Below are 24917 nucleotides of genomic sequence, written 5' to 3' on the forward strand. Positions count from 1 at the left end.
AACTAGAAGGGATTTATAATAATTATTATTAAATTATTATTAATAATAATTAATAATAAAGTCACAATAGTGCTCAACAAAATAAAGTCATTAATTGTCATTTCCTTATTTAAATTATACTACATTTTGAGTATCTCAGAAAAAACACTGATTGGCTGATATATTAATATGGCCGGTCACTTGTTCCACCTCATTGGTTAATCATCTTCTTGCGCAACAGCACACCTCTTCTTTATTACATCATGGTCTGGCCGCTTTGGCGGCTTGAACTCGCCCATTGTCCATCTTTGTTTATTTAACGGATCGAAATTAAAAATCGGAAATAGCATGGAATAGAATAAAAAAATTGTTGACATTATCGACAGGATCATTGACATTGGCTACGTTCAATGTCCACCTCTTGTGAACATAGAGGCGCTTCAAAACAAGGTGACAGCTAAATTCCGGACATGGCCGCTCTCAGCCTCTCAGGTTTCTTTCTGGTTATACTGTGCGTATGTGCGTGTGTGTGTGCGTGTTGGTTGTGTATGGGTACTTTCCAATTATTTAACACATCTTGATACAAACATAGCAAATTAATTCACATTTTTTCAGTATTAATAAACAATTTAACCCTTTTAATTACATATTCTTTGTCATGATACCTTATAATCTTAAAAGAATTTATTTATTAGCACTGAAAATATGAAAACCGATTTGCACTCAATTGCACCAATTGCCGTAATCGTCGACACAACGCTACACAACCGACTAGTTCTCGGGCTGAATACGGATGTGTAAAGTGCACCTATATTCAAGCATCCCGAAGAGGTGTAAATGCGACCGTGCGACCTCCTGCACACAGTACATCTTGGATAATGCTAATTCCGGCACTGAAATTTTGAAGTCTCGTAACTCAGGAGGATCTCGACTAGAAAGGGTTTGTAACCAGTATTTTGAAAACATCTTGATGTCAGCTACAAGAATATGCAATAAAAGATATAGGTTTCCATTTAAACGATTCAAGTCGACATGACCTTCACGGCGCCTCCCAAGGTCAATGGCTACGTTTACACCGTGCGCTTAGTCCGCGACCTATACGATAGGTGTCTTTGTTTAATATACAGGATAAACAAAGACGTCTATTGTATAGGCCGCGGCCTAAATGCACGGTGTAACCGTAGCCAAAGACACCTATCGTATAGGTCGCGGACTACCATACGGTGTAAACGTAGCGAATAATCACATATGCCCATGTAATGCATTACTTGATCCCCAACATTTATTTGAAACATTTTTCGAAATAACCATTTCTCTCATTTTTAAATGGGGTGATCTGAAACACCTGGTACATAGATAATAATATTCTCTATTAATTACTTATAGGTTGCTTTCCTTTTAAGAGACACAGTCGACACAAGTATCGTTCTATCTTTGTCACTCTCTGAATGTCAAGAAGGATAGAACGACGCTTGTGTCGATTTGCGTCATCAAATGAAAAGCAGTGATAATTAATTTTTGGTGAAGTTTACTTTTATAAATTTCTGAGCTAATTTAATTTTATACAATGCAAAATTCGAGAATGGTAATAAATTGTGAGATATAGCATTACAAATATGCATATTTATTTATGTAGCATTTATATATTAAAAAATTACGAATATCATAATATATTATTCAAGTATCTATGTTAATAATCGCAAATTTATATCAATTATTGATAATGTCATCATTCTTTAATTATCCCCGGACCCCATTAATTAGTCACGAAAATTTTCCTAGGACCGTCTTTAATAGTATCTCGTCGGTGCTTGCGACCACCTCCAAAATTTCGGTGCGCAATGCAGTTAAGTCACTGATCGTAATAACACCTATCTGGGCCCCTATTCTTGAAAAGAAACGTATACGAAAAAACTAGGTAAATACCGTAAATACTACAGTATACGTAACGTGTATTATAGTATTTTCCTAGTTGTTCGTATACGTTTCTTTTCAACAATGGGGGGGGCCCTGTAGTTTGGTCGGTGAAACGAACGGTAAAAATCAAACGCAACGGTTGCTGCTCAGTTCGGCATACTGGATATGGTAGGGATGGATAGCATCCGCGCGATTGGTTCGCGTTATTCACTATCAGAGCAACGGGAGAGGGCAACCCCTTCGCGAGGGAAGTGCATCTCATGACGACCAAATCCACCCGTCTACGTCGATCAAACACAACCTGTTTCAAGCACAACCTATGTTTAGCTGAATACTGATTGTGAGATTTCAACGTTACCGTTTCGCATTTCACACAGTTCGCGGTTAGATTTCTTCCAGTTTCTACCCTACTAAGGTTTTGCCCCGTCACGCTTCTCGTCGTCCTTAATTCCGTCAGCTGGTCAATGATTGCGCATATGACAAGTAAGTAGGTAGTGGTAGGTAGTTGGTACTTGTGAGCGTTCGCGCATATTTCGTGAAGTGACAAAAAGAGGGTATAGCGAGAGGCGCGAGAGACAGTCAACAGTGGTGACTAACAGTGACTAAAGGTAGTGGTGAGTCAGGACAGCAAGGACATCGGATGTGCCCCACTGAAGAATTGCGACGGCACCAACAACAGCAGCGGCAGGTGGGAGTAGCGCCGCTCCTCGTATCTGACTTTTATGAGAGTAGGGAGCGTCGCGCAATATTCCGCGCAACCGACATCGTGTGGGGATCGAAGCTCTAACGGCTACTGGCCAATTCGTGTAGATCCAGTGAGTCATCGTCAAGCACACAAATCGTTCTTATCTCGAAGTAAACCCGAAGATGGACCCGCGGTTTCAGGACGACCTTAACGACGTCCTCCTTAAGAGGGATCACGATTCCGTTGACGATTTCGAGCATCTTGGCCACGACGGCTCTCCAGACGATCGTTCGGAGCAGCAACAGCAACAGCAACAGCAACAGCATCAGCATCAACCGCCACCTCAGCCAATTGACGCGCCACGTGTCGATGATCTGCTGCACATCGGCGATTCTTTTCATCCACTGGACTCGGTATTGTCCAGCGCCCTTTTTGACGCCGAAGCAAAAGCCATGCCGGCGACACCGCCGCCTTCCGCGGACTTCGATAAGTGCGCGGCCATGGCGCAGTCGTCGGATCCGTTCCAGCAGCCGCTGGATCCGGTCGATCCCAAGCTAGCCAGCATGACATTCGTCGAGACCGAGCGGGTCTATCATCACCAACTTCACGATGACGATGACCACGACAACGACAACGAGCAGGAAGAGATACATCTCCAACCGCCGTTGTTATCGACCTCGACCGCGACTTCGACCATTCAAGCTGATAGCGACCTTTTACTGTCATCGTCGATGAAAGCTGTTGACAGCAAGGTTCAACCGATCGAGGAACGCGAGGATATGCTGTTTACCGATTATGGAAAACAATATGAGCGTGATGTCACTCCGCTGGGCAGCACCGACGATTTTATGCAAAACATCAAATCGTCGATGCTACCGGCACCGGAAAAATCACCACTGATAGACTTCCTTGGAGATGACAGCGAGTTATTGAGGGAGAACAAAGTTAAGAATATTACGGATGATGACTCATGGAACATGATGGAGAAAATAGACCTGAAGCGGGAACAGGCGAATATATTCGAACCGCCAACGAAACCGCTGCCTCCATTACCTAAGGAAGCGCAGCTCCTGGAGAAGGCACATCAGGACGCGTACGAAACATCGAGTGACTTCTTAATCGCGGAGGCTACGAAGCCGTCACCGCCGCTGCCGCAGCAGACAGCCGAATCGAAACAGGAGAATATCAAACGGCGCGAAATATCAAAGCCCAAAGAAACTGATCACGTTTCCTCTCATCCAATCAGTAAGAAGCAAGAAATCGAAATCGCGCCAAAGGAAATATTCCGAGATATGGGATTAGGTGAGTGTGACAGAATTTTCCTCTTACATTTTATTTTAGGGATGAACTTACCTACGCAAGGCAGGTGATCACTGGCTAAGAATCATTTAACCATCAATTCTATTTCTATATTCTTTGCAAAAAGAATATAGAGATAGAAAACTTGAAGTACTTGAATTTCGCCATAACAAATTATCAAATATTTTCTCAGCCAACGATTTCGTAGATATGATATTAAGTAGATTTATACATATAAGATTTCGTATAATCGATGTTCTAATTCCTGTTTATCTATAATATAATTTTAATTAGATTGTATATGTCAAGTTCTTTTCAGTTTTATTTGATTCTAATAAGAAATTAAATTAAATTAAATTAAGTAAAAGTTTAAAAAACGTTATCAAGAAATTAAACAGAAAACAATAATTGCAAATTGACATAATATTATGTATGATAATACAATTACATGTAAAATTGGAAGAAATAGTGGCATAAATAGTCGAAGAATTCCATATAGCTAATTGTGAATAACGTATTTGATATTCATAAACCAAATATCTTGACGAGAATATGTTAATTAATTTAGTGTTGATGCACGAACTCGACCATGCTTGGAAGTACTTCCGCTTGGTTACAACGTCTGCCATCTACGTCATTCGCTTATAGATACCTTTCGTATGTTGTGTACACGATTAAAATAGCTATTACCTGCGTATTTTTTTTTCTACATAATACTACGCTCTAATTAACAACTAAGAAACAATCCATTCCACGAAGAGTGTCGATGCGCGGAAAATTGATGTCGGCACTAACTGCAAGTTTCAGTCAGTTGCGAAACGATTTATAATGATTGCAAATCGATATCGGCAAAAATAACAATCGTGTGAACGACTTTTGTAGGAAATCAGAATTTCGACATTGGATTATTTGCATTCATACCTTTTTAGCGATGGTTAATCCTTTTTGAAACTGGTTAATCCTTTTTGAAGCTGGAAACTATTGATTATTTTATGTCTATGACAATCAATTGAAACTTATTTATAAAATTATATCATTACTAAATTTGTTTTTTGTAACTGTTACGATCTATCCAGACAAACATGCATAACCGTATAAAGGTATGCTTAAAGAAAATTATTCAGCTTCTATTATAAAGATGCACGTAAATGCGATTGGATAATTTTTTATATATACATTTATGCGGCTATGCAAGTTTATTTGGATATATCCAAATCCCAGATAGCCAAATGCCTCTGAGGTTGCCGTCATGTTGCTGACAACCGTTGAAGCAACCAATTTCTAGAAATTCAAGCCGTGCTTCGTCATTGTGCGTCTTAGGTTGTCAACATGTACTCACATGAATTCGACATCAGATTACAGGAAATTGACTAATTTGTTGATATTAGTATATTTTCTCATCATCAGTTATCGTCATATTGTCGTCATATTGCTGGTAACATATTATACTAATATTTCTGACTGCTTGCTTTCAAAATTTCATCAACTAAATACTTGTATAATTATTCATGTTGTTCAGTACAATACTTGATATGATGACGGCAAACAAACAACAATTATTCAACACTCGTGTAGTGTATTAGTTTGCTCGATATGATTAATCACGCTTGGTTATCTGGGTAAGGGCGGGAGCACTGAGTCTTGCATAATGCATAATATATAAGAAAAGTCCTTCATTTCCTTCTTTTTACGAAATAAAAGACTAATTGGTTGATTTTCTTATTATACGCATTATACAAAAATCTATGCTCTAACTTTAAGTCATCACGCAGAAAATTGAGGTCATTGGACTAATGAGTATCTGGTATAAATACACAATATTGATTTACATAAGATGCTCATTAGTTCAGTAGCTTCAAGAAGTATTTATACTGGCCGTAAACTGTTAACTTATGCCATAACCGGTAAATTCAATATAATAATAATAATTAATGCAGATTTAATCCGTATCCAGATAAACTTGTATATATGTATAGCCGCATAAACGTATGCATAAAGATAAATATTCAATCGCATTCACGTGCGATCATTTGTTAACTTTGACAAGTAATAATATTTGTTTTTTATTCCAAAAGCTTTTTCTTTACTCAAATAACATACATAAATTTAATATTGTAAATCTCTCAAATTTTAAAATAACACAAATAAATAACAGCACGACCAATGAGAGTCAGCGCGGCTAAATAGCGCAAATTATTATGGGAAAATTAATACTCAGTAGTTAGTATGATGTCTTTTTTATTTGAACGTTTCAACTCTCTTTGGAGTCCTCTTCAGCAATGTAGATACAGTGGAATCGAAAGCTCACATCCATAAAAATCAAGTCATAAATTACCAAAGATGAATTCAAATAAAGAACACTTCATATATTAATTACTGAGTATTAATTTTTTCATAATAATTTGCGCCGATTAGCCACGCTGACTCTTATTAGCCTTACTTTTATTTATTTGTATGTTATTTTAAAATTTGAGAGATTTACACAATATTAAATTTATTTAGTAATTTAGGTAAATCTTAATCTTTTTTTATTTAAAAACATTTTTTCAAAAAAAATGTTTTTAATTTACATAATAAACTACAAGATTCAAATAAATATTGTTATTGCTCGCGTATTAAAAAAAATTATTTTTTTAAATCCATTAAAATTTATTTTAAGTTAAGATATTTTTTCAGTGTATAATTTTTAATAATATAGTTTACAAATCATCAGAAAAGAAAAAGATTAATTACTCCCAGTAATTTATACAGTATGTAACTATTTATTTATAAACACATATTAGAAAATTAACAAAATATTTAATATGAATAAATAATCAAATTCATTTAAGTTAAGTACTTGTGAAGTTATTTCTTCATAGAAAATTAGTTCTTTGTAAAATTTGTGGATAAACGACAGTGTGTTTTCAAACCTTTTTAATTCCTCTTTTCTTTTAAGCTGCTTTCGTTTGGCTTTTGAACGCGATTAATACGACTAAATAATTTCACTAAAAATGAAAGGAAACGTATATCCAAATCACGATAGTAAAAATGTATCCAACACAAACCGTAGTTGAGTAAGAACTAGACATAGCTCGACGACTGTTATTGTACTTCAGAAACATATTTTTATCCCCACCATGATATGAGAAACATTTTTTCAGCCCCACCATGTGTCCCTTTTTATCTTTAATAATCATAATTGTCATTCGACGCGCAACTTCTTTAAATTATGTCATTTACATCTTTAAAAATGCGTACGCTTGCATATGTGTAGTTACATTTTTATTGTGCAATCAAAGTTCATATGCAATTTATTTTTTGTTTGTTAATAATTAAAAAATATGTTCATTTGTGGATTATAGCTGAGAAATTGAATGCGAATAAATAACAGAAGTTCCATTGTAAAGAAACGATCATAATTCGTCGCATTACGACGCGCTATGTTGCTTTAATTAAGTGTCAAGACCATGACCGTCATGAAATTGAGAATTTTTTTTCATTCATCAATGACGACAATAAGTCGTGAACATATAATAAAGTTGAGGTTGAATATGTATTGTGATTATAAATAACTGTTACAATGTCTGATTGTCTACTATTCCATGTCTATAACATTTGTGTATTTTTGATCTCTGTGAAGTTGGCCCCACTTTTTCCAAAAATTGAAAAAATAAGTAGAGTTCTGGTTGCCCCCCCAAGAGTTCTAGAGTTCTCTATCAATTTTAGAAATAGTTCCGTCGATTAAAGGGGTGAAAACACTATGAAATATCGGGGGGAGGGGGGAGGGGCAACTTCACGATTCCGAAATTTTGAAGGGCTATAACTTCTTTACCATTCATTTTAGAACTTTCATCCATATAGAACAATCGATAGAACTCTTTGGGGGGCAAACAGAAACTCTCAAGAAGATAATGGATTTCCAAAAAAAAATTTTCAAACAAAATTATTGCAAAAAAAATCTTTTTTTAGATTTTCGGCATCCTGTAATGAATTCTGACAGCCCCCCAAAGAATTCTAACGATTATCCTTAATAACCGATACGCTGAAACCGATATCTAAAAAATTCTAGGACTTTGAAGCTTCAACTTTTGAAATTTTCTATTCAAGGCGCTAGAACTTTTTTGTTTTCGATCTCAGCTGTTTCATTATTAAGGATTATCGTTAGAACTCTTTGGGGGGTTGTCAGAATTCATTACAGGATGCCGAAAATCTAAAAAAAGGTTTTTTTTTGCAATAATTAATTTTGTTTGAAAATTTTTTTTTTGGAAATCCATTATTTTCTTGAGAGTTCTGTTTGCCCCCCAAAGAGTTCTATCAATTGTTCTATATGAAAGTTCTAAAATGAATGTTAAAGAAGTTATAGCCCTTCAAAGTTTCGGAATCGTGAAGTTGGCCCCCTCCCCCGATATTTCAAATGGTGTTTTCACCCCTATAATCGACGGAACTATTTCTAAAATTGATAGAGAACTCTAGAACTCTTGGGGGGGCAACCAGAACTCTACTTATTTTTTCAATTTTTGGAAAAAATATGGCCAGCTTCACAGAGGTGTATTTTTGTCCTATTTAAAATCTAAAATTGAATAAATCGGTATTAGGTATTAGCAGTAGAATTTATTACAGCAGTAATTTTGCTTATAGAAATCTTTAAATTAAATTATGGACAGAATTATAAAAAGTGATAAAAGGCTATGTGAAAGTGAAAATAGGCTACGCATGCGCATTGAATAAAAACACATGTACCTTTTATCACGTTTTATAATTATTTACTGTCAGGGGAGGATAAGCTTTCGTCCGCTTTTACAATTATTTTAAAGCGATCTCATCATCTCGTTCCATCTAAATTGTCTTTATTTACAAATAGTAATAAGAATTAACGTGTCATTTCTCACTTCTGACGTCACGATTCAATATGGCTGTGGTGACTACTCAGGAGCTTTAAATTTGTAATCTGATACAGAATTTTTGTATCAGGTATATGAAGCATTTCTATTGTAGATAAATTTTAACGTCACTCTAATGCAACACATGCTTTTGCGTTATGTTTTTTAATCATTTATGTCTCTTCGTATATTAACATCGCATCTGTCACTGTTATGTAATTACTGTTTAAAATTTTGAACTGCTAACGCTACTTTGACCACAAATCATCGGAAAAAATTAATTCGTTCTTTGTATCCGACAAAGATAGCTGAAATGAGATTTTACTTGATTTTAATTATTGATCCGTATTGTACTTTCAATACGTATTTTATTATATCGACGTGGTTACTTTATTATTACATTTGGTTCGTTGTTTTTTATTTTTCTCACATTCTGGGATTGTTGGTAAATGCCTGTGTCTTAAATCGATAACGTATTGTTTGATCATTCAATTTAATTTCCTAGTCGGTTTACGGTGATGAACATTGTGAAATGTTTCATGAGGGAACGGTAATTGCCATGATTAATTGGAGTGTGAAGAATGTCTGTCTAAGAGTCAATTAGAGGTTGTATAATTCTGCATTGAAGATGGTCCGAATTGGGGCCGAAACGTCCGCATTGTAAGGTATCTTAATATACTATATGTGAAAGAATAAAGTCACAGGAAAGCTTCCTGCGCTCTACCAACTGCGTTTGACTCTTAGAGCCTTTTGCCTAAATTATATTCGTACTAAATATAACAATATATTGTATTGAATTATTAATAAAATCTTAATGAATTGTGTAATGAAATCTTAAATATTAATGAACTGTAATGAAATTTTCATGAAATTTTAATAAATTGTAATAAAATCGTAATATTGAAAATGGATCAATTGATGTAGATATTTCATCATCATTCATTACAATTTCAGTAACATTTCACCATTGTTCATTACAATTCCAGTAATATTTTGTCGTTATTCAAGAAAAAATTTTCATTAGGGAAGTGAAACTTTTTTTTTGGACTAGGGGTTATATGAACAAACAATATTGAGTTTTTAGAAGCTGTTTCCCAACAAGGTATACCGATGACATAGAGTAACACTGTGTCCAACGCAAAGTGTTCCAACTGTGACAGTGTTACACTGCTCGACGCGTAAAAAGCTAAGTACGGGTGAATAATATACATAGATTGTCTGAAAAGTTTTGAGCCTCAACATGAAGATGGCATTACTCGTCAAAACAGTTTTGGTACTATAAACGTACATACTTTGAAAGATATCTGCGAAAATTGTAGCTACTTCCGGCGCTTAGTTGTTGTTTGACAGTCATTTGTGCCAGTCAGTGTCAATGTTTTTGTAAAAATGGAAAAAATCGAATATCAGCAGTCGCCATGATAAAAATTCACGAAATGCGGTTCGAATTAATTGACCATCCACCGTATTCACCAGATCTGGCCCCCAGCGACTTTGTTCTGTTTCCTAGGCTCAAAGTTTGGCTCGGAGGACAGAAATTTTCATCGAACGAGGTCATCGCATCCGTAGACGCTTATTTTGCAAAGCAAGACGCTCAGTATTATTTGAATGGATTAAAGGGGTGGGAGCATCGCTGGAAAAAATGTATCGACTTAAAAGGAGACTATGTGGAAAAATAAAATTGAATTTGACTGAAAAATTACTTGTTTCTATGTTAGGTTCAAAACTTTTCAGACGACCCTCGTATATCAGTGTTACTAACTTTTCAAAAAATTATTTGAGTCATGCCTATTTTGTAATATAATCATCAAAAACCATTAATCTTGAAAGATTGATATTTTTATGAGTATTTAGCGTATCTATAATAGACTTATGATTTTAACTTAATTCTAAGTTAAAATCTTAAGTCTATTACATATACGCTAAATACTTATAAAAATAAAAAAGAAAGACTGTAATGCATTCTAGTGTTACATTGTAAAACTAAACTGCGTTTCAACAAGTAATTTACATTACAGTGTAACACAATGTAACGCAATGTGTCCTAGCTGCAAAACAGCCATAGTAAATGTATGTTCTCCTCTCTTGCCGATTTTTAAATTAAAACTGCAGCTTATATCCAGCCTCTTATTAGAGGGCCTCTAGGTAGCTCTAGGCGCTATTTTGGATTAATAAGAGCGGATAAAACAGATTTAAATTTCTTAAATTTTTTTCAGCATGAAGTCGTCCGGTTTGAACTTTATTTTATGCGTTATTGTTTATACCTTATTTTATGTGTAGAAAGGATTTTTAAATCTGATGAAGGCAATTAGAAAAATAATGTCTTGACAATAATCGCATTCAGTCGGTAAAACAGATGACTTTAGGATCTCCTTGAAATAATTTAATTAAGAGGGTATTCTCGCGTTTGTAAGGCTAAAAAATTACATTGAATAAAAAAAAATAGATTAATATATTATATGAAATTTTCTTAGACTTAATTTACGTACAAGATAGATATTTAAAAATATTTTTTCGTATCTGTATATATCATACAAAAAAAGTATACATATTAAAAGTGTTGCGTTGACATGATTCCATTCATTCTATAGTATCCTGAAACAAAAAAGCCGAAGAAATTATTAAATTGTAAGAGTTACATTATTACTACGGAATTTTTTTTAATTATGCTATTTTATTATATAAAAAGACGAATTAAATTTGTGGATGAAAAATCAATCATGTTTTTTCGAAACATTGTCGTTTTTCGAAACAACAATTTTTTATTTTTTCCGTGTATTTTAGTTCCAGTAATAGTGTAACTCTTACAATTTAATAATCTCTTTAAATGCCACCGCGTACCTTTTTTTATTATGTTATATATGGACACGAAAAAAGATCATGTATCGTAGTGTTGATTTTTCGATTATGATCGATGCATCACGCAGTTCCTCATCAGCTATCGTAATTGTAAGTACGAGCTAGGTGTCAAGTAATACGAGCAATATGGCGATGAGTCTAGGAGGGCGGGGACGGAGGGGAGAAGAGGAGGGTTCAGCGGAGAGAGGGCTGAAAAGACCTCCGGAGTCCGGGTGGGTCGATAACAGGCCTCAGTCCTCATTTCACTGTGCATGAGCTACGTGTTCTCCGCAGTTCTTCTCTTTCAAACACCGGCAATCGTGTGAATTGACAAGTCGAGCACTTCTTCCCGCGCGAATTCACTCTCATCTCCCAGAACTATAAACAAGGCTACGTTCTCGTCATCATCGTCATCTTCATTGTCATTTTCCTCTTCGTCGTCGTCGTCGTCGTCGTCGTCGTCGCCGTCGCCGTCGCCGAAGTGCGTCATTCAGTACGCGCGCGCGCGACAAGATACGCCATTATTTCTGGGAACGTTCGCCAGGCGCGCTGACACGCAGGAGAGAACATTCCGTACTGGTGGACGGTAGCGATCGACAAATACAAACAGTGAGGGAAGTGCGCGTCGCGCAAAGACGTTGGTCAAGTGTGCGTAAGAATGGCGGATTTGGACTCAGCGACGTATCCCGCGGTCACTAAGAACGTTGACGAAGGCAATGAGGTTTGCAAGCGATCCAGCGCCGACGCCAACTCCGCATCGATGACCAACAGCAATCCGTGTTTCTGGAACATTCTGAACCCCCGTAAGATTTTTTTCGATGACTCTACCTACCTCGGTATACCCTAGAAGGTACACCCTTCCGAAAAGATGGTTTTCTTTTTCTCTTTCTTCTTTACTCCTCTTCGGAGTACTCGATAAATTCGAAACTTCACCTGTCAAATAAGTAACTCGTGGGAACTATATGTACGTATCCTTTTTTATTATATTCTGTCTATCCCCGAGCGATTTGGGATGGCAAGCTTTTTCGTACGGTGACTTCTCATCGAGAAGCTAACGAAATTGGATAGCAGGTAATTTTAATCCTTATCGGCTTTCATGTCGGTGACCCGGGTTTCGCCCTGCGCAGATGCTACCTGCCCGATATCGGAGAATCTCCAATCGAAACTAGGTTATCGATCGGTCGACTATCTGCAAATAACATTTATGCAAACACCTACCACTCGCGTTTATATTGAACCTGCTCATTTTAGGCTGAAGTTTGCTTTTACCGTAGATGGAGTACCCGTAAGAAAATTCTTACAAGCCCGTTCTTCAATAGGGTCGCAAACCGTAAGCTGTAAGAAATTAACCAATCATAGGCGATTATTTTGTTCATATTCAACTGTGATTGGTCAGTTTCTTACGGCTTACGACTTGCAACCCTTGTAGCACAGACTCATAAGAATTTTCTTACGGGTACTCTACGGTACATCTACGGTAAAAACGAACCTCATGGGTTCAACCTACACAGAGAAAAATGTTTGGTATTTGTAACTATAATTATATATTACTATAATTATGATTATTACTACTATAATAATCATAATTATAGTAATATATAATTATAGTTACAAATACCAAACATTTTTCTCTCTGTGTAAAATGAACAGATAGATTCAATATAGAACAGGCCATAGAAACGATGCTGATCGTTGTTTTAAACAAAAAGCAATCGTAAACATTTCATTTTGAATAGCAAGGAAGGAGCAGTTAACTTTATTTCTTTTATTAGTGATCTTATAATTAAGATTAATTATTATAGATCATTCAAATAATAATTATGTCTATTTGTTCATTCTAGCTCAAAAAGGTAGATGAATTCATTTATTAGTTGAATATTTATCAGTTAAAAGGCTGGGATCACTTTTAGTTTTCTTACCTTTACCTTCAACTTTTTCAATCTTTTTCCTAGACATCCTATCTTATTACCGATTAGAATTCGGTAAAAGCAACTTTTTCTATCCCTAAAGACCATTCACTGTCTAAATATTTTAATCTGGATTTGAGTTGCAATGATTCAAAATAGGAAAATGCATCATCTGGGGCTTATAGATTATCATTGACTTAATTGAATCTTTTCTTCCGAAATAAATGTTGTATTATATTTTAATAAATTATAAATTTGTAAGACTTTTAAATATGACGTGTCGCGTTTACACTACTATAATTGATACCACATTATTAATGGTTCGGACGAATATCAGAAGTTTTATATAAAAAATTTTCATAAAACATCGAGACTACTTTATATTGTGATTTATATTATTATTATTATATGATTATTAATATAATTATTATTTGTACTTTGATAATGTTTTTATTGAACAGCGATATGCTAATGAAATCGATATAATTCACTGTGTTTTTATACGTTTGTTCGACGAGCGGATGACATTCTGATTTCGCAGTACGGCAGCATGGTACGCGTTATGATTTCTTGCAATTTGAAATAATTATCATCGTGACCTTGAATTGCATAACGCCACGAGATCCAATCGTGACGACGTTCATACAATCGACTTTCGAACTTTATGCCAAAGTCATCCCATCAGCTTTAGAGTATAACAGTGACAACTGATTATTAAAAGTAAATTGCATAACTGAATTATCATTACTTTAATAGATTAACGACGGGAAGATGATAATAATTTTATTCAGTTAGTCTGTCTATTCTTGTATCCTGCACCTTCGCAAAGAAAATGCTTATTAATAACTTGATTGATATATTCTTTACAACAAATATTATATTATTTTTGTGCAAAGAATCTCATCTTCTTTATTATATTACCGAACTTTATATAACTCTCTTGTTTTGTATTTTAATACTTTTTCTAATTAATATAATTATTTTATTAAGACAGGATTTTTGTAAAAATTATTCGTATATAATCGTGCGCGTTATCTTTAACGCTTTAAGGAAAAATTAACAAGAAAATAAAAGATATTTTTGCAAGTAGAGATAAGTACTTTACTGCAATGCTAGATAACGCGTACAAGGTTAATGATATGTAAATATCCACGATGTATGCATGTGTAATACATTTAAAATATATATAATATATATTACAAAGACGACGTTTACTAGTGGTGTCTACGTAGTTTCGTCTCCAAGTTTATATCCAAGTAAAGCTTAGCTTAGTCGATTTTTTATCGCCTATGATTCACTTGATTCCAAAGTCAAAAGTAAAAATACTTATAACGTGTTGCGGTTTCAAGGCAACAGGAGTCATATTGCGCAGTGCACATACGATCGATTGCCGAAGCTTGGCTCTCCGGGATTTGTGCGCGTGCTTATAATTTACTGGCGTGTAGTTTCGAGATTATTTCCCGCGATATATAAAGTCTTGGATATATGTGACATTGAAGGAAATCGTTGACGTTTCATTATCGAGCACTATACACCTTGCGCATTTTCATCTAACGCACGAATCGTTATCTGCCACTTATTACATTAATATTCGGTGTAATAATAGAGCACTCTTCTAATGCTTCTGTTGATTAAGGTTTAGTGCTGCAAAATTATTTGAGTGACGTGCTTTTTTATTTAATATCATATCATATTGCTTTACAGGCTATGGTAATATATTCGTCGATACTTTTAAATATATTTTTCGAACATTTTCTACACTGCAAAATTTGCTGTAAATTTACTAGTATTTATAGATGACGTGAATAACAAAAAAATTTTTTAAAGGACTCTTATTTAAATCATATGTTTTCGAGCTGCATAATATTAATCTTACAATATAAGGGAAAAACGTATACATAAACGATGAAAGGGTATTGATTCCTTTGATCTTTTTCTGTGTTGCGTACTTACTTCGTTCGTCTTTTGTTTATGGAGTAAAATAACGAGAATGGTTTCAAGTAGAGAATTGTGATGACTCATTGAATGAGTAGCTCGTGGTAGCTCATGTCCAATATTAGCAAATCTATAGACTTTTAATATAATGCAGTAAGTTTCCATAAATGGCAATATATTATTAAAAAACACATCTTTTATTATTAAACGAAATGCTTAACAAGCATAATATTTGACAAATTAATAATAAAATTTGCTCTTTTTCGAATCACTCTACAGTATTTTGATAGCCTTTGAACAAGGCAACTCTCTATTTTATTGTAGGGTAACAATCTCTTATCCGTATCGATTTATTATATAATTATTAATAGAAGCGTAACCTGACAAATAAGTTCAAAGAAGAACACGTCGCGTCTGGGATAAATTACGATCTCTTACATTTCTTAGTTTTATTTAATTCTTTATTTCGAGTAATAAACTTTTATTTCTGTTTTTTTTTTACAATGAACGATTCCTCTTTTACAGAAAAATTAATAATCAATTTTTACAAGTATAATAATAATTTGCACAATCTTGAATATTAAAAATGGTAGAATGTGAAGAAAAACGTACAATTTTCGTTGCATTCATTGACATTGTGTCGAATACATTTCTATAATTAGTATCATTTTCTTTCTTCTACCAACCTATCCTGAGAGCATTAACAGAATTGATTTATAATGTTTGTGTAGCTTCAAGTTCATGCAAACGACTCTTTTGTCGTATCGGATTTTTGCACTTTATTAAACTCTCTTTCAAACTTTAGTTGTCTGTCTTTTTTTTTTAATTAGTTCTAAGATTATATTAATTGAATATAAAATTTCATTAAAATTTAGTTTTTTGACATGAAATGAAGTAAAAGAAAAATAATGATACTATATTATTGATAAGAATATCTTCTGTAAACGTTGATTAATAAATAAATGTTTATTTAAAGGGGATAAAATAAAATAAATCAGAAATAAAGCCCCTAAATGATCAAACTGGATCTTTAATGCTTAAATAATTTTGTATGAATTTATGTACTATATATCTAATCCTGCAAACTGCGTTCCAAATTTAATTTTTAGTCTTAAAACGCAGTTCTAACAGAACTGAAGTAGTAATATCACAAATTAAATTGACACATTACGGTCTTGAAAATTATTGTATATAATATTGTAAAATAAAATAATTATAAATGTTTTTAAAATTTATGTGATTAAGAGGGCTTTATATATCATAAAAAATTTCAATTCTATTACTTAAGATTGCAATCAAACACCTCAATTAGTGAAACTTAATCTGTAACAATTTGCATTTTATACGTTAGAGCAGGCCTGTCCAATTTGAGCTCCAGAGCCAAAACGCAAAAAAATTCAATGATAATAAAATTTCATAAACTGTCTGAGCGGCAGCATGAAACGCGTCTGAGCGTTCTGCTTTACAGAAATCTTTTCTTGAAATCTTACCCGTATTGATTTTTTGCGTTAATACTTTGCGTTTTAGCTCCGGAGCTCAAATTAGACAGGCGTGCGTTAGAATGAAATACGACACTAATATTCTATTTGTATTATTTACAGACGCATGGTTTAATCCTGAAAGACTGAATCCAAAAGGTAAGAAAACAAGTATTTTTTTTTTTTGCGTTTGTACACGGAAAAAAAAGATTGACTGCTGCAGCAAAATAGATGGTAAAATATGGCATAGCATTTTTAATTGGCTGCTGCAGCCAATTAAAAATGCTTTGCCATATTTTACTGTCTAATTTGCTGCAGCAACCAATCTTTTTTTTCAGTATATACGTGTAATATCAATATTCTAATAAATCAAATTAATTCCATAGATCTCATGTTAAACAATTTATTGTTACAACATTGCATTAAACTCTGAGATAGCGGGTGATTAGATATGGGTGATTCCAAAAAAATTGGAATTATGCGTGTCACACTTTTTAAATACATTTAGATACGTTAAATTGTATTTGATTTTCATCATAGAAAAAGATTATAACTATATCTATATAGGCAACCAATGAAGAAATGACAATTTAATTTATTTATGTTTAAAAATTAACTTTTATGCATGAAAATCTCAATTCTTTTGGAGTGTCATAATTACGAAATATCTGTTACAATCCATGTTCATGACATAAATTTAGAGTTATTTACTAACTTTTTGCTTTATATGTATTCTGCATTAATCATATCTATTCACTTTTCTATTTTATTCGATTAAATTTTATTTACAAAAAATGCCCGCAAACTTTGTTATCAGTTTAAATCTCAGTCCCTTGTGTGTGCCTATAAGATTATTTAAAGAAAATAGCATTTATAGTATTAACAAAAAAATACTCACATATTTAATAAATACGAAATAAGATTAGTGCACAGCTTATGTTTCGTGACAGGCGGCCATGCTTGCTTAGTGTAATGCTACATATTCGCAACGGTAAAAGTACTAAGTCGCTCAACTTATTCCTTATACAAATTTTTAACTGTTTTTACATCTCATATGGACCGTTTTTAGCCCGTTTTTAGCCCCTCCTTGCCCATTCCTTGCATTCTCAAGCACTCGCAGTGTATGGCGAAGGATGACTAATATACACGAGTATGCGTGTGAGTATTTTTGAGGAGATTCCAATTTCCAATACTTGCCCGTTTCCAATACTTGATTTTTCGCTGATGAGTGACAACGTATACGCAAGTATGTACATTTTGAGTGGATTATCCGTTTTCAGTACTCGTTTTTCAGTTGATGAATGAGAACGCGTTAATACGTTTCTCTTTTACTCAGTTTCGTTCAATATGGAAAGAGACACACATTTACATTTAAAACGGTCAATACATTTACTTATCGTCCATTAATTACCACATCAATTTCAAATTAAACATTCGAAAAAGAGTATCATTGTAATATTTTTTAAATATTTTACATGATTACAAATAAATGAAAATAGAATTTACGTACAACTAGTCTATCATATACATATACATATATATATATATATATATATATATATGCCTTTATGTTATTGGTATTATGATTTTTTACTATTCATATTAATAAAACTGTTGTCAGTTGAATCGATTCGTCAATGTCGCAAATAGCGCCATGTATCATAACTCACATAAAATTATTACTGTAAGGAGAGCAAAAAGTTTAATGGTTATTTGGTGATACATAAATGTAGAGGGATGATAAAAGATGGAGCGCAAAATACATATACAGGTGTCTCACGCGAAGGTGTTGAAACTAATCAGCTGTCATTTTCGAAGATATTCAGTTATTGAAAAAACAAAAATTGCGTTGAAAAGAGGAAAGTCTGCAATTTTTAATGAGTATAAATAAAGTTTAATAAAATGTTTTTGTATCAATTAATTTTATTGATGAAAAATATGCTTAAATCAAGTAAACGCTGAGATTAATATTTAAGATTGAAGATAAGATCGAAAAACAATTTCAGATTTAGTAGCAGCTATTTAAAAAGTTATTAGCAATATTAAAAACGATATGTTAGAAAAAGTTTTTATGAATTTTCGTAACAAAAATTGTGTTTTGCACAAATTCAGATGATGCGCACTCCGAAAAAATTACTCCTCGGGATTATGAGCATATTTTTCATCAATAAAATCAATTGATACACAAATATTTTGTTAAATTTTATTTATACTCATTAAAAATTGCAGACTTTCCTCTTTTCAGCGCGATTTTTGTTTTTTCAATAATTGAATACCTTCGAAAATGACAACTGATTAGTTTCAACACTTTCCCGTGGGACACCCTGTACTTGCTCCATTTTTTGTTCAGCTTGATGTCTTGCATATCCTACCTCGAACTACCTGTTTAGAACATACAGCATTTATAGCGGACGGGATTTATATCCAAAACATACAGAATATACGGATTGGATTTAGTGTATTAAATTTAATAAATGCATGACATAAAACATGTATATACATATCTCATATCACACACTGAAAAAAAGATTGGCTACTGCAGCAAATTAGATGGTTAAATATGGCATAGCATTTTTAATTGGTTGCAGCAGCCAATTAAAAATGCTATGTCATATTTTACCAACTAATTTGCTGCAGCAGTCAATCTTTTTTTTCAGTGCAAGCACAAGAATGGTTCGCTTTTCTCATTCTTTTAGATACTTCTTACTTTTCCTCATTTTTTTATTAAAAAAACTCACTTTTTTCGGTTTTTTCTTGTAGAAATAAATATCTAAAACCGAAGGAAAAATAAGAAACTTATTTTTTGTATATCTTAACATTGAAACTACCATGTCTTCTGATAACACTCGTTCACTAACAACGAGGTTAATGAGAGGCTTAAGTAAAGTAAAGCAACTGAATGTGATTAGTTGCATCTAAAAGCAAAAACCGATCACACTTGACTGTTATTTAGGCGTTCAGTGAGTGAGTGTTGTATTGGTCTATAGATTTGTTCGTATTGCTTGAAATTTTCATAAATTTTTACATTTAAAATGAGATAAATATACAGACTATGTACGTAACGTAAAGTATAGATTTTTAGCGCTGGCAATGAATTTTGGAACATATCTAAAGTGAAGAGAAAAAAAGCGAACATTAAGTGCCAAAAGTGCAAGCAACAAACCTTATTATTCGATGAACCGCAATATCTCTAGCTCAATAAACCATTCATGGTAGTCTGTGGTTAATCAGGATGTAAACAAATTGGATATTGCTTTGTAATAAAGTTACAGGTAATTGCAATTTTCTTAAATGTTAAATTTTAAATAATAAATAGCTATTTTGTATGAATTTTCTGTCAAAATATTTGTATTTTTGTTATTATCAGCAATGTTAAATACTATACACTAATAAAAAATGAGTTCTGAGGAGAGAATAGATGAAAATCCAAAATGTACTATTTGTGCAGAATGGTTACTGAGGATTAATGCGCTTAGTCATCGAATTGAATCATGGGAAGGAAAGGTTGAATCTACAATCTTATTCTGAGAAATCTGTATGTGTCGCATTGTGTAATTAAATAATATTCTATTTCTCAACGTAGTTTCTGCGAAGCATAAACAGAACGCGGATATTAAATTTAATACTATTCAATTACATCTTGGTTTGATATCACAAAAACTGATAAACTTCAAGAGCCAAGTATCACCAAAAACTGATAAGCTTCAAGAGCCAAGTATGTATCAATCTCATCTGGCAATGTTTTAAATTTTTCCTGTCCCTCAGTCGGCTCGACACAGTCTAGTACAAAATGGAGCCTGTATATATCACGAAAAAAAGAAATTATTGCAGAATTATTGTACTTTGGACGAAATATATTTTGAGTAATTATTTTTCGTCATTATGTGACGAAATTGAAAGTTTGTTTAACCGAGTTAGATAAAGTTCATGGATTCACATACAAAATGTGTATTCCTTAAAAGTGACTGTGTTGAAAAGTAAAATTGTTTTTTTAAAAATGCTTTTTACTTGTCCGTTAAAAAAATTTATTTTTGTGAGAAAGATTTTGAACATTTTAAAATTATCAAACGTTTAACATTTTAAGGCATGTAACAAATATTCACTCACTTGTAAATAGAACGTTCCGTAAAGCATCGCAGTTCAAGATACAATAACTAGTCCGACACGAATGCAATTTCGAATCGGCGGCACCCCTACCCGTTCATCGGACCCGTCGTTCTCGGACGTTACTAAATATAACGTCCAGCCAGCCTCTCGTTGGTCTAGTGCCAGGTTTCCGAAGACCGTCGTCGAGGTTTCCAAACCAACGGAGCAGTTCCCTCTGTTACGAAGTCATTAGAATCAGCACGTATTCGCTGTTCGCTTATCGTTCTCCGATTCTTTTCTAACGTGTTTTTCTAGAACGATCGCCTTCTTGTTAAGTCGATCGTTCAAGTCCAGACGGAAATTACAGATTTTGGTGTAAATAATCGATAGAACCGAATGTTCATAGAGAAAATGGTCATCACGAAGGAAGAATGTGAGTAACGATAATCCGTGAGAACGATGGTTATTTGACACATTGTGTATATCTCGCGCTGTATGAATGCAAGAAGAAAGACCGAGGGCTCGGTAGTGATGAATACAGAAGTGAATAAGCCATAAAAAAGAAAATAATAATATTAACAGACAGAACGTAACGAAACGTATTAACATGTAATTAGGTGCGAAAAAAGATTAATTGGAAAGATTAATAGACGTTAAGGAATAAAAAAAAAGAAATTATTTTGTGTCTAAATATACACAAATTTATATGTCGAACTATTGTATATCTGACATAAGATTATTTTGCATGTCGTCTATAACTTCCTGTATATTTTACATCATGTCTCAATTTTGTACATATTGCGAAACTTGTTGAATACGAAGTTTGAGAATCTCTGCACATATTACATTACGTTACGTAGTCTTATACGTATATTTTCTGTTTAATTCCATTGGTGTTTTTTGATGAATTATTTTGGCAAGAATCGAATCATCAATTACTGACATAAAGGACCAATTAATATTTCAAATTAAGGGTCTGAGAAGCTGAATTAATGTTACGATTCTCTGAGAGGAATCCATTAATAGATAGCTCGGAAATTCCGTTAATATCTTATTTTAAGGCCGCAAAACGCGATAAGTTTCTTTATCAGTTCTTTTTTTTATATGTATATAAACAAGGCGGGCAATTTCTCATAAAAACATGCAGATTAAACGAAAAATGACCCTACAAATTTCTAAATTATTTTTTTTTATAATAGATCCGTGCCGAGATATTCGACTTTAAAATTAAGATTTGAAAAACGATTTTTTAAAATAACTTTTATACTGTTCTTTCGATAATTTGTAATAATTATTTTTATGTTCTGTAAAGATTTTTTTAATACGAGAACGAGTGTAAATTAACCTAATCACGATTCAAGGTAAATTCGGCTTTTTACGAGGGAGGGTTGTTACCATAAAAGTAAAGTTACTTGTAATTAATTATGATTATTTATGAAAAATTACAAAAATCTAAAACTCCATGTGCTAAATTAACTGGAAAAGAAAAACTATCAGATAGGTTATATATGGGCTATAAAAATGGCACAGCTGCGGTCTCAGTATTAAATAATATAATCTTGATTATATTAAAGAACAGAGACACAGATCACTTATGAACTTCCTAATCATCAAAACTTTGAAGCTGAGGGTATTTTTAATTTTCGAGTATTTTTACATTAAAAAAAAATTCCTAGATTTTGGAAAAACTAATCGTTTAAAAGAAAAACATTGGAGTAGCAGTAAACTTTTATTTAAACATAAAGTATATATTCAAACAATAAATAATTTTGTATAACACAAACTTTCATTGATTATATTTATGAAAACAAAAGAGATTTAGCCGAAATTATGAATATATTTAATATGTGACTTCCTCTTATTTTAATAAATTCTCGTACTTTACGAACCGAAGAGTGCAGCATCTACTATAATGTTTCAGTATTAGGTATATAGTAGGTATTATATAGTAGGTTTCTATAGTAATTGAGATAAACATCACTAATGTGTCAATTGTATAATATAGGTATATAGACTAATACTACTCGCTAAATTTCTCGTCTAAGATGCAGTTTAGACCAATTTCCAGGGTTGGTAAATACTAATGTTTTTTTTTTTTTTTTTTAAAGAATAAAACGTACTGTGTTTCTTCTTAAATATGTTTTTCATGCTTCAAATGTGTTTTAAACAGTACTATAAAAAAAACATATTTAAAACATTAAAAACATCAATTTAGCATGTTTTAAACTGTTTAAAACATGTTTTTTTACCAACCCTGCCAATTTCTCTCTCTCTCTCTTTCTCATCCTTCTTTCCTTTTTTTCTTCGTGTAACTTTCTCGAAACATTTACCTTTGTTTCCATTACCGCTGCGGAACTTTTCAACATCCTCAAGCACATTAAGCTCACATCCGCCGTCCATATATGACCTTTCCGATCGTATGCTCCTACACTGCCTCTCTCAATACCTTAATCCTCTTCTACACATCCTCAATTTCTCTTTTACCTCCAATACTTTTCCTACCCACTGGGAACAAGCTGTAGTCTTCCCCATTTCTAAAACGCGCTTCTTTCCTTTTTCACCTTTGTCCTTTCGCCCCATCGCTGTTCCCTCCTTACTCTTCAAACTTCTCGAGCAGATCTGTTTCAGGCAATTGAATATTTATGTCAATTCCTTCGAATGCGTACCCGATTGCCAATCCGGCTTTCGGCCTCTGCATAGCACAACTACGGAGCTATTATATATCTGATTTTGTTTTCCGCGGCTTCGACTCCGGTTTCCTAACAGCGTCTATAATTGGTCTCGATTTTTCCAAAATCTTCGACACTGTCGACCACGAGTTACAAACTCCATAATCATGACCTTCCTTCCTCCGTCCTCTCTCTTCCCCGCTCCTTTCTTGTTAAATGTTCTCAGCGCGTATCTTCTTTCCATCTCGTTTCATTCCTTCCGGCATCCTCTGGGATCATTCTTGTCGCTTTGTTATTCACTCTCTTCACCTCTGATCTACCCTTTACTCTCGTTACCTTCAAACTTCTTATGTATGCCGACGACGTTGTTCTCCTTTCTTCTTTTGCTCCACAGCCGAGGCTGCTTCGAATCAAGATATTAAATCTATTGCCGAGTGAGCTTCCGTAAACTCCCTTTACTTAAACCCCTCCAAATCTTCTGTTAATCGCTGACTCCTCTTCGCCGTTATCTTGTCTATCCTCTTTCAGCATCTCTCTTGACGCCGTTCCAATTCCGTGCACAACTTCTGGTTAAAAACTCTGTTTAACACTCAAGTTAATACTTGGTGTCCATTTTGGACTTCTCTTGGACCTTTCTTAACCACTTATTCGTTAAGTGTCAAGCTGCCTTCCTTCGCATTCATTTGTTATATGGTCATGTCCCTTTCGTCACGTTCTCTCTACCGCTTAAAAACTCTTAGTATCTTATAGTTGAACAAGGAGATTATAAGAATATAATCTCCTTGTTCGATTATGCTGATATTATACACCTCAAAAAAAATATTCTACCGATAAGCGGGGAATTCCTCTTAGCATTTCCTTTACAAAAAATCTTACATTAATCTTACATTAATCAGGTATTTATAACATGTATTCATCTATAAAAATGAGGACATATGAACTATGATCAAAAATAAATTCCTCTATAGAAAATTCTATTATAATAACTCGAATAGCCTTTTGAAATAAAAGAATACACAAAATACTGCGGCACGCTTACTTATTAGAAGAGGTTTGTCATTTACGTGCTACAGTAGTACGTGTGCATGTCAGTACATGCAAGATATTCTTCTAGTATTGAGAGGATCGCAATCCTAAATCCAGTACTTTGGGATTATACGAAATTCTTTTATTATGTACACTGAGAGAAAACGAAATAGTTCTAGCAACTATAAATTTGACAACTTTTGCAATTGAAGTACCTGTAACTAGTTTTACAAAGTAAT

General features: G+C 33.5%; 1 protein-coding gene across 1 annotated transcript in view; it reads left to right on the top strand.

Annotated features, from left to right (window-relative positions):
* Positions 1-2484: 2484 nt before the first annotated feature.
* The window catches only part of LOC108720429 (glycogen phosphorylase), a 54059-nt gene continuing 31626 nt past the window's right edge, over positions 2485-24917 (top strand). Inside the window, exons 1-2 of the mRNA XM_018444427.1 lie at positions 2485-3883; positions 17021-17056. Of these exons, the coding sequence (XP_018299929.1) occupies positions 2764-3883; positions 17021-17056 (1156 nt within the window). The 5' untranslated portion in view covers positions 2485-2763. The remainder of the gene's footprint in view (positions 3884-17020; positions 17057-24917) is intronic.

This window comes from Mycetomoellerius zeteki, unplaced genomic scaffold (assembly GCF_001594055.1).
Source record: "Mycetomoellerius zeteki isolate Tzet28-1 unplaced genomic scaffold, Tzet1.0 scaffold150, whole genome shotgun sequence".
NCBI lineage: Eukaryota > Metazoa > Arthropoda > Insecta > Hymenoptera > Formicidae > Mycetomoellerius > Mycetomoellerius zeteki.